This window comes from Cynocephalus volans, chromosome 16 (genome assembly GCF_027409185.1).
Source record: "Cynocephalus volans isolate mCynVol1 chromosome 16, mCynVol1.pri, whole genome shotgun sequence".
Classification (NCBI taxonomy): domain Eukaryota; kingdom Metazoa; phylum Chordata; class Mammalia; order Dermoptera; family Cynocephalidae; genus Cynocephalus; species Cynocephalus volans.
In genome coordinates, this window is record NC_084475.1 from 10,551,433 (window position 1) to 10,563,589 (window position 12,157).

Consider the following 12,157-nt stretch of genomic DNA (forward strand, 5'->3'; position numbering starts at 1 on the left):
GAAAAGAGCCCTAGCCATCCTGGCACTCTGATCTCAGACTTCCAGTTGCCAGAACTGTGAGCAAATAAATTTCTGTTGTTTAAGCTCCCAAGTCTCTGATATTTAGTTATCGCAATCCAAACTAAGACACTTTTATTGTTTCTCAGGGAGTATTTTATGAGTGATGTTCAATTTAAATAAACTGAAACATGTTAATTTAAATAAAAATTTTTCTTTCAGTAATGCTGACACAGGAATAAATCAGATACTTGACTGTCATTTGTTTAATACCAAATATATTTGGTCAAAAAAGCCAATAAATTCACCATATTTTTAACATACAAATACTGCTATTCTTAAGTTTTAAGTTTTATTCCTCCCACCATTTTGGATCTAACAAGATAGGAATGCAATGTATGAAAGTAGTTAATGTTATTTCCACATAATTCAATACCTAGCACCCTAGGGGAACCTAACTGAGAGAGGCTAATGCTAATGAGATGTCATTTTGATCCCAGATCTACTAGCTATATAGCCTTCTTTATATGTCAGTTTCTTCATCTGATAAATAGGAATAAAACTTATTTTTCCTGTTATTTGCAGAAAGTGGTTACAAAAATTAACTCATAGATGCAAAAAAAAAGTTAAAAAAAATGCAAAACAAAATTTAAGCTACAATGATAGTAATTAAAAATTATACAATTTGAGAATATTTATTTGTCAGTTACTCATTTTATAGATGGAACAATAAATGCTAGTTAAAAAAAGAATAAAGCTCTAAGAGTATTAGATTAAATTACGCATAATTTTTTGCTGACACTGTAAATTTTAGTTTTAATCTTTCAAAACTATATAGATTATTTATATATGTCTACATTTCAAAAATTAAGATGGTAAATCCAATTTGTATCCTTAAAAAAAAAAAACTCATCAGGCAGAAGAATGATAATTATACTTACACCGATCTCACTGATTTACTTTCACGCTTCAAAGTAAGGAAATGAAACTTTGCTATGGTATACACTTGCTGTTTCCAAAGACTCATAGTGCTCACTAGAGAAGCTTTGGTTTCAGAAAGAATAAGTAAGCTCTGTTCCATTTCATCAAAAGATTTTGAATCCATTTCTTCCTCTGGTGGCTGATGAGTAAATACACTATAATCTATTAACCAAAACAAAAAAAAAATTTGATATATTCCTAAAAAAGATGAAAACCTTTCTGAAGCATGTGAATTTTAAAGAAACACATGTCTGGCAGGATGTGGAACAAATGGAACTCTCATGCACTTTGGCAATATCTATTAAAGCTGAACACAGACATATCTTATGACTCAGGAAATTCCCTTTTAGGTATAAATCCAACAGAGATACGTATATAGGGTTTACCAAAACCCACAAGAACATTCTTAGTAGAGTCCTATTCAGAATACCCATAAACTGGAAAGAACCCAAACGTCTCTCAACAGGTAAATGATAGTTGTGAAACACACCTATAACAGAACAGTGCAAAAAACAAAAGTGAACAAACCACTACACAGCTGAACATAACAACATGGTTGAATCTCACAAACATAATATTACGTAAAAGAAGCCAGATGCAAAAGAGACACACTGTGTGATTCCACAGTTCAAAAACAAGCACGCCCATATTTAAGATCCTTGATAATACAATCTAAGTTCACTGCCTTCCAAGACCACCCAATTATTTCCTTCATAGTTCCTATCACTATCAGTAAATATCTCAATTATTTATATATGTACCTGTTTATTACTGATCTTCCTTCCCTAAAGTAATGTAAACGTCACATGTTTATATAATAATTTGTCTTATTCACCAACTGTCTGGTTCATTGACTAAAATGTTTTCTTAACTCTATCTTTACCTGCTTTGTCAATCTCTGCTTCAACTTCTAGCTTTAAGAATACATCTTCCAAAGTGGTCATGGAAACACCATAAGAAATAACACCTAAATTTGAATGTGTGTCTAGAGCAGAAAACAAACCTAAAAAATAAAAATAAAAAATTAAAGACGATGTATAGTTAACCATAATGTCACTGTAAAATAGGACATCACTAAATTTACTGTGCTAGCTCAGTGGTTCTCAAACTTTTTGGTATTAGGACACTTTTAACATTTTTAGAAATTGCTAAGGACTCCTAGGAAATCCTGTTTATGGGGATTTATCTATTAGATATTTATAATATATATTTAAACTAAGAAATATTTTATAGTATTTGAAACTAAAACTGAGAATGTGTACTATATTAAAAATTGAAACAAATATATACTAGAAAATACATAGAAATCATTTAAATACTATTCATTCTTTTTAAACTTGTACAAATAAACCTAATACTCATTAACGTAATTTTGTTTTAAAAAACTTTGTTTTTTTCAAAACAATCAATAAGAGGACATTGTCTTATATTTTTGCAAATCTCTTTAACATCTGTCTTAATAGAAGACAGATGGGTTTTCATATTTGTTTCTGCATTCAATCTATTGTTATAACACATGTCCTATAAGTCTCTGGAAAACACTGTATAATCATGAGAAGGTGAGGGTCAAAAAGGAAAATAACAACTTGATATCATTAGAAAAAGTATTGACCACATGAATTCCTTCAAGAGGCCTTAGGATCTACCTCCTAGGAGTTCCCAGAACACACTTTGAAATCCACTGAAATAACGTGACAATGTATCAAAGAAATATGAAAGGCAACAAAGTATGGTGATCAAGAACCATACTGGAACCAGTGTGTGTGGGTTCATAATTCATCTCTACCACTTTATACCTGTGTTACCTTGGGCAAGTTCCCTAAATCTTTTTATGCCTCACTTTCCTCATTTATAAATGGAAGCAAAAATAGTATTCACCTCATGTATCCATTGAAATATTGGGATCACTAAACTAATTGTAAAAGGCATAGACCAGCATATGGTATAAAAGCACTATATAAATGATATTAATGAAGAAGATTAAGATAGGTATAGGAATACAGAATGACAGGCACAGTGCATTAAATTGGCATATGTACTTCAATCCAGTTAGTTTTTTAGAGAAACCAATTAAGCTATTATAGAAAACAGTTTTCTAATTATGAGAATGCTATGGAATTCTGTATAAAATACCTACCATCAGTAATATCCTTTTGGCTATTAATAGATTCTTAAACAGAGGAAGGAAACTGAACTTGAGTTCCTCATTATAAAGGTAAAAAATAATGCCCCATTTAAAATAATTCAAGAGTTTACCATATTATTCACTATGAAATCATTAAACTAGAAAAGAACTTGAGAACATATACAAACAACAAGCAGGCCTCTCAGGAGGCCTACGTGCAAACTTGTAGCAATTTCTTTTTTTCTCGACAAAAAAGTAAACACAATTATTTTTATGATTTTCTTACATTTTCTTAAAAATATTTAAGTTAACATATTACAGTTTTTTGTACACAGTTTGTAAAAAAAGAACATATTAGCTTGCAGTATTTCTAGTTTTCTAAAACAAAATAAAGCAGAAACAGAATATTAACTCTGGCCATGTGAGAGCATGAAAATATTACAGAGAAGGAAATCAAGAAAACCTATTCGTAATGTAAGATCCCGGTTAAAAAAGCAAGAAGCTGAAAGTAAAGTTATACCTGAAAATTTGTCCATGTCCTTGAAAGGCAAACTATACACCAGTTGTTGGTCATTCTGTTGTAATAAAGTAGCTCCAGGAATATGTTGTTTAACCAGCAAAGCAAGAGATTCTGCGGCACAATATCTATCTATGTACATGCTACAGAAAACCAGAAATCATAATTTTTTAATGATTACTCAATAAACAACCAAAAGTAAATTCTGAACGCTTTAAATTAAATTTAGTGCCATAAAAAATGGTCAAAGCACACTATGGAAAACCCTAAAAATAATAACAGTAGATCAAGAGTATGATAAAGAATAAAGTCAATAAAGAATGAATGATACCTCAAGCGGTAGCCAATCCCCCATTTACTTTTGAGAAAAATTGAAGAACCAACACATTTCAACATTCCTTGTGATATGACAGCTTTCCTATCTGCAAATAGAGATTTACATTTCAATTTCTATGTTAATAACAGCATTAATAATAGGCATTTTTATTTTATGAATTATCATATAAAGGATATCCATGTATTATCTCATTAATCATCACAAGTATTATGAGGAAAGTATAGATTACCATCACCTATTTTTCACATGGGAATATTGAGGCCATAAGAAAATATACTTCTTAACATGTTTCATATATCTATTAAGTAACAAACTAGGAAAGGTACCCAAGCAGTCTGACTCTAGAGTCTACTTTCTTTCTACTACACCAAATATCTCAGACTTTACCTAATAGGCTTATTGATGCAAGAGTTTCTACAGTTTCCTTTATAAACAAATATAGAAACAGCTACAAAAAAGCAACAGAAATAACAACAAAAACAAAATGTTAGTTTGTTGGGGGCTTTTTTAAAACAAAGATACCACTGAAGAGATGAATGACTTATCCAATTAATTCAATTTTAAGGAGAAAGCTGCTCTAGAATTTCAAACTCCTGGATCTTGTCATAGCTATTAAAAATCATGTGTTGACTTAAACCTGGATTCTTTATATGTGTGCATGGCTATAAAATTGTCCAGAAAAGAGTTAGCATAGCAGTTCTGAGATGCTATCTTTAGAAAGTCCTGCTTGCAATTTGGCCTCTGGAGCGCATCTGGGAACTTGGATTTCAAGAGGGTTCCCACTATTCTCAAACTAGATAAGGGTGGCTCAGTACGCCTAGACTGTATAAACAATGTGGTTTATGCCAAACACCTGCTTTCCTTCGGGGAATCTGGAATTTTGGTATGTGGTAGGCAGAGGGTGTCCATGTGACTAGCACCCACTAAGAACCTTGGACACTGTCTCTAATGATCTTCCCTTGTAGACAAGATTTCATACATATTGTTACAACTCAATGCTGAACAAAGTAAGTCATCCTGTATGACTCCACTGGGATAGAACTCTTGGAAGCTTGTGCCTGATTTCCTCCAGACTGTGCCCCATGTACCTTTTCCCTTTGCTAATTTTGCTTTGTATCCTTTTGCTGTAATCGATCATAGCCATGACTATGACCATATGCTGAGTTCTGGGAGTTGTCCTAGGAAATCATTGTACCTGGGGTGGTCTGGAGGATGCCCAACAAAAATATATAATTTTTTAAATTTTAAAAACTTTTTTTGTGAAGAGCACACACCATTAGGTAACAGCTTCTCTATTCTCAAGATTTAGCATCTTTATGTCTCCCTTTTGGCCCATGACCTCATCTTTCAAAAATAAAGCAAAAATGTTACCGGCAAGAATGTCAGCTTCATCCATGAAATGAGTACTAAACACTGTCACACGATTGGCTTTTCTGTATTTTAAAAGATTCCAAACAATATGGCGAGAACAGGGATCCATTCCAGCTGTTGGTTCATCTAGCAATAGTATCTGTAGGAGAGGGGTGGAAAAGGGCAGGGAATCCTCAGGAAAACTAAAATATTTCAAATTTACATGTATACTGAAAAGTTTCCCCATTTCAAGCATTTTCAATCATAAATATATGAAATCTGACTTTTTCACTCATATTTGAGTTAGCATAAATTTTAAAAATTATGAGCTTGGTATGTGAATATTTTTCTTGGTTTAATTTTAAAAGTCTAATGCCTGTAATATATAAGATAGAAATATAACAACCAAAAAAAACCCCCCATAAAGTATATTGCTATTATCCTTAACAATTAAATTTGTAGATGTAACAATTGCTTTCTAGAGAAGTATGTCGTATATTAGTTTCAGGGAAGCAATTTTTTCAAGACTATTTTTGATTTGAAAACATAATGGTGGGGAAGAGGAGGAAGAATAATTAACATATAGTCATCCCCAAGCTGCAGCAGCAATAGAGAATGTGGCAGGATGGTGGGGATCAACGAGACTCCTAGCTGCAAGCACACATCAGGCAGCTTCCTAGCACCGTGCAAAGCAGTGCATCATCTGCTTCTCTGTTTCTACAGGACAGAGAACAGCACAAAACACACATACAGAAAATCAAAGTGGCAGGACAGTAACAAACTGAACCATTCCTTTGATTCTGTTTTATGTTTTCACTTTTATTATGAACTATTACAAATATGTAGAAAACCACAGAGAATAATAGAACAATACTGTTATAGCCACCATTCAAATTTAACAAATGTTATTTTTCGGCCATATTTTCTTTAGATTTTTTTTTTTAAAGAAAACATTGCAGACATAACTAAAGTCCATCCTTTCCATTTCCCTTCTAAAGGTAACCGATATCATAAGGATGTTATATATCTTTCTGACTTCAGTTTTAAAACCTTATTATTATGAGGACATCCATAATATATAGTATTTCATGTAGGTTTAAACTTTATGTAATGTATTATATATCTTTCTACAAATTGCTTTTTAATTCAACATAATTTAAAATGATCTCATTAGTGAAACTAATCTTTATTTACCTTTGGATTCCCAAGAACAGCAATTCCTAAAGACAGCTTTCTTTTTTGACCACCACTTAATTTTTTAGCTTGGTTATCTTTAATAGGCTGCATGTCTAAATCTAACAAAACCTTCTGCACCTGTAAAAGCAGAGTGAGAACAATGTTATTTTTAAAATCACACTATTTACATAATTATAAATATTAGTTTTTAAGTTTTTTAAGTTTTAAAATAGTAGTACTTAAAATATAAACTTTTAATATATCAACTTTAAAAATGTTTCTTACTTAATTTTGACATAAATTCATAATTTTGAAAATAACAGGTAATAAGATTCTTGAAGAAAGGTTTGTTTTACTTCTGTGCCTTTCTGGGTAATAGGGAAGGAATAAGAAGAGATCATTGTGAAGGGGCTCTGGGTACATGTGGGGAGGACACGGTGATCAGGGCAGAGGGGAGGGAAAGGAGAAGAGAGGAACTGAGGGGAGGGGAGAGACAAATATCCTGCAGGTGAAACAAGGACTATTTGATGTTTGCTAAAACATTTACTCCAAATTTTATCTAATTCCTTGTAACAACTTTTTGTTTGCTGGCTCAGAACAGGTTTTATATTTAGATTTTCAAGCATATTTTTATTGTACAAGTTATTAACAAAGTTACTAATTTACAGGGAATAAAAGTAAAGATTTTTATATGAATATCATACTTCTTGTATTATATTGTTGGCTGGTATTCCTTTGATTGAAGCCAAAATCGATAAATTTTCTTCTACTGTCAAAACATCAAAGTGTATATCTAACTGTGGACAAATGCCAATCATTTTTCTTGCTTCAAACATTTCATCTATTTCTGAGACTCTGTGTCCATATATAGATGCAAACCCTAAAAGTAAAATACATATTTAAATTTATATTAAATACATTAAGTATTGAAATGTATATGCTTTAATGTATCGTGATAACTTAGTTATTTGGTTGTAATAGACACATAAGAATTAATATCAATTTGAAAGACATAAAACGCCCTCATTTCCATATTATTGGTGATATATTTCCACTTATATTTCAATCTCATTTTCCTTCACTTCCAGGTCATAGTACATAGTGGAAAGAGCAAGGAACTAGAAGATTAACACTAAACAGAAATATCCATTGGTGCATTATCTTATATTCCAATAATAACTTTCCTTCATTTCCAGACATTATGCAATAGTTGAGAGATCAAAGAACTAAAAGTTTTACCCTAGCTGGCTGTGTGGTCCTGAGCAAATTATTCAATGTCTCTAAACTCCAGCTTTTCTCTTATATAAACTGAATACTAATATATCCCACTTAAGAACTGTTAAATCAATGTGATAATGGAGATTCACACAAAAATCATGAATTCGTATATAAATACAACATATTATGACTTCTATGAAAAAGTGCCACAATTAAGGATAAGCCACAAAATCTAATTTTAAAAGTTAAACTACATTTAAAGGCTGAAGTGTAGATTCAGTACAATTTAACCCAGTTTGTAAAGTAAAATATTTATGGCACTGCCATTCTATTTGGTTATTGTGGAATATGGGGCTGCCATATTGAATTCTCACCTATAGAATAATCATGCATCAAAATTATCCTTTTGAGGAACTTCTCTTAAAATTCTATTTTAGGAGATGGTGTTGACATCTATCATTCTTTCCTTTTAAACGACTGCTGCATATTTAGAAGTCTGTACTTATTTTCTCAACATAAAATAGTCGATAGGTGTGATTTAATTTCCAATTAGTTACTGATTTATCCTTCCTTGAAAATAAAGACTAAACACACACATACATAACACTTATATGTGTGTATACACACATTAAACATGATGGAATTACCGTTTTTTTCCTATTGAAAGACAATCAAATGTATGTAGTCAAGAAAAAGAGAAAACACCCTTACTAATACAGAAATTGGTGCCAAATCTCTGAGAAAAATTATTCAGTATAATTTAAAGGATAAATAATTATACAGTGATATCTTGGTTAATAACAATGATAAAACAAAGAGTTTTGGGTTTTTTTTTTAAAGTCAGAAAACTCTCACCATCAGAAGGTGGGCATAGTCCACAAAGAATATTCATCAGTGTACTCTTTCCTGTTCCACTGTGGCCAAGTAATGCAGTAATCTGACCTTCATATATGTCAAATGACAAATCTAGATTGGGGGAAAAAACTCAGTTGTAATTTTTATTTCTGCTCAGCTATGCAATATAATTCATATTATTAGAGCTAAATTGAAGTAAGGAAATAAATCTAAAGACATATTTTAAATTACCAGCATATTTTATGGCAGGTAAAATAGCTTCTTTATTATAGTCAATGGTCAATGGTATAAACAGTAAGAAAAATAAGAAAAATAAACTTTATTTGTTCATACAGTCATATTTGAGGGTACACAAAATATTTGGGGGTTTTCTGTGTACCAACTTTTGTAAATTTCCAAGAGAATTAAATAAGAATTCAGTCCCAAGGTTATTTATAGGCATGTTAAAAACACTGCTAAAAAACTTGAAATTAACCAATGATACAGTTAAAGCTAAGTGAATTCTTGAAAGGTTAAATTTTGTTAAGAAATATCACTGGATGGATGTGTAAATGACTGAAGGAATTTTGTGAAGAAATATCACTGGATAGATGTGTAAATGACTGAAGGAAGACAGGATAGGTATCTGAAATGATGAAACAGAAAGGCATTAGTCAAGAAACTAGGCTAAGAAGGCTAAAATATAAAACAATAAGGAAAAAGTTTCACATCCCAAGGCCAGTACTCCAAGTTAAAAGGAAGAAAAACGGCAAGCAAGCATACATAGAATCTCATATGTACAGCTGAGGATGCAAGAAGAAACCCAAGGCAAGTCCATGAATATAATAATCTCAAAGGAGCAAAAAGTGACACATTGGTAAAACTGCCCATACCTCCATATACAAAAGTTTGAATTGACACAGCTTAGTAAAGTGTCCTTTTGAGGCATAATAGTTACTTCACAGAAAATTAAAAGCAAAGTCAGACTGATGCTATGTTTACACATAAATAAACTCAAATGTGTTCTATAATCTGGACACATTTAAGGTTCATTTTCTGATATTTTCTTTGTATATGAAATGAGGAAGAGCAATAAATCAATAAAGTGTCATGATATAGGTGACAAATCCTGGGATATCATGGCATACACTGAGTTAGGAAGAAGGATATCCATGAGCTACTCAAAGAAAAGGCATAACTACCATGTTTAAAGGATTAAGTATTTCTCTTTTGGAAGATCCCATCCTCTAACTCCTGGTCAGTGTAGTGGTTTTAAACAGTTATTTCTCCAGCTCCATACCACCACAAACAAAAGTTAGAATCTGTCATCCTGAATATAGCCCACCATGCCTTTTGACCCAATAACTTTGTAACTCAGAAAACACCCTGATTCTCCTTCTCGCTAAAGGTAAAGATCAGGGATGCTTTCCCCCTAGATATTCTTGGGCTTTAAATAACAAAGTTACTCTGAACTCCCACTTAGCTTCCATTCCTGCCTATGACTAACAACCAAGAATGGCAGTAGACATTCTAGAATTTCTCTGTTGCTTTAAGTCTACCTGTTGGATGAATTGATCAACTCCTCCCTTTGCTATCAACCGAGAAAAGTAATCGTATCACATGTGGGTCTTATATTAAAGTAAGTGCCCAGCAGCTGTTTTGTGAGACAGTATTTCACCTATATACTGATCCACATAAAAAAATTGCTTACAGTCACTGAAGCCAGCCATTAAAAATTCAAAAACCATCTCAAAAGGTAAGCATCATCCTCCAACTTTACTTATCTATGCTTTCTAGGTCAGAAGCATGCTTTTCATGGAGCTCTGATACAAGGGAGAAACATTAGTGAGGACCAAATGGTTTCTAGAACAAATGCTGTGATCTTATCTTTAGTTAGTACATATACTATAATACTTTTGATTACAAGAAATGAAATTCATCTTCTTTATGACAGATTTACTTTCAACAAATCTATAAAGATGTCAATTCATATGTCATGGAGTATTAAAGTACTACTATCAGGGTTCAATCCCTAAGCAAGAGGGCAAGAGTTAGGAAAAGGCTTTCACACTGGAGTCATATGTCTTTTAGTATAAAAATTCCTCAGAAAGCATACATCACACAATTCCCTTCAATCTAGGAACAGAGAAAGATGGTTGAGAACCATATGCCCTTTTTTTATCATCCCTGAAAGCATGAAATCAGGCATGTACATAGAACAAAGCCTTTCCTTATTATGGGTGAAGATGTTAAATAAAGGTCCCTACCTTTGGGTTCTTCCCTGTTCTCAATAATCTGAGAGTTCAACATAATCTACTGATACTACAATTTATACTGTAATTCAAAATTCAAAACAGTCATTTGTTTGAAGGCATTGGATGGCTAGAATGGAAGACTATGGGGTAAAAATATGGAGAAGGAGAAAGGCTAGGATGCTGCCAATTCTAAAAGCAAAAGTAACAGTAGAGTAGAAAATAGGCTGAGCAGAGTTTTGAAGAGACAAAAAACTGAGGAAACACAAAATGGGATTCAGGGACTGCCAAGGAAGAGAGACCTTAGTAAGCCACTCAAGCTTTTCATTGGGACTTCCAAGGACTAAATCTTAGGAGTAAAGGTAAATCAAAAGTACACTGGCCCTCACAGAGACAAAAACCCAGCTGCAAGTCATTTCAGTCCCTGATTGGATGAAGGAGATCTGGGATTGCTAGTATCCCCAGAGCTGTAGACCACAAGCAAAGGTAAATCCTCTGTAGTTCAAGATCACATCACTCAGGTATCAAATAATCTCTACAATTGTTCATATGCAACATGCAGTATTCAGTCAAAAATAACCAGGAAGAAGGCAAGATGAGGCCAAACACCAAAAGAAACGACAGACAATAGAAACAGATCTACTGGAGATGCAGACATTGGCACCACACAACAAAGATTTTTAAATGTTATCATGTTCACAAGAGAATGTTGGCAAACAACTAGAAACTATAAAAAACAAAGTGAAAAGACAAAAACTGGAAAAGAGAAATGAAATTAAAATTTCAAAAGATAGTTTATCTTTTGAAAATTAGATCCAACTAAAGAAAAAAATTAGTGAATAACAATAAAAGAAAAAAATCTAGACTACAGCACACAGACAAAAGAATAAGCAATTCAGATTAGAGAATAAAAGACAAATGGGATAAAATGAAAAGGTGTCACATGTACTAATAATCCTAAAGTGAAAGAAAAGGGAAAGCAGGACAGAATACTAACAAACAAATGGCTGATAATTTTCTGAAACAGAAAAAAGACATCAAGCCACAGATTCAAGAAGCATACAACAAAAGCAGAATAAATGTAAAAGCAAGCAAACAAACAATAAAACACCAAAGCATGGTGTAGTGACATTGTATAAAACTAAAAAAAACACAAAAAGATCTTTAAAAACAGCCAGGGAAAAGGTATATAAACAACATAGCAATAATAAAACTGACAGCTCTCTTTGCAACCAAAACAATGGAAACAAGAAGATAAAAAAAGAATTACATTTTAAAGGGCTAAAAGAAAGTTACTTCCAAGCTTAAAATTATACACTCACAGAAATACCCTTCATAACTGAAGGTGAAAACAAAAAAGTATTTTCAAA

General features: G+C 32.4%; 1 protein-coding gene across 4 annotated transcripts in view; it reads right to left on the minus strand.

Moving 5' to 3' along the window:
* Positions 1-12,157, minus strand: part of ABCA5 (ATP binding cassette subfamily A member 5) — an 83,879-nt gene that overhangs the window by 30,455 nt on the left and 41,267 nt on the right. For all 4 annotated transcript variants that reach the window (XM_063080797.1, XM_063080799.1, XM_063080798.1 and 1 more), the window contains 8 exons: positions 8,557-8,667; positions 7,188-7,363; positions 6,502-6,621; positions 5,329-5,467; positions 3,952-4,042; positions 3,624-3,763; positions 1,862-1,981; positions 939-1,140 (listed from right to left, as the gene is read on the minus strand). In XM_063080797.1, coding sequence (XP_062936867.1) covers positions 939-1,140; positions 1,862-1,981; positions 3,624-3,763; positions 3,952-4,042; positions 5,329-5,467; positions 6,502-6,621; positions 7,188-7,363; positions 8,557-8,667 — 1,099 coding nt within the window. The remainder of the gene's footprint in view (positions 1-938; positions 1,141-1,861; positions 1,982-3,623; positions 3,764-3,951; positions 4,043-5,328; positions 5,468-6,501; positions 6,622-7,187; positions 7,364-8,556; positions 8,668-12,157) is intronic.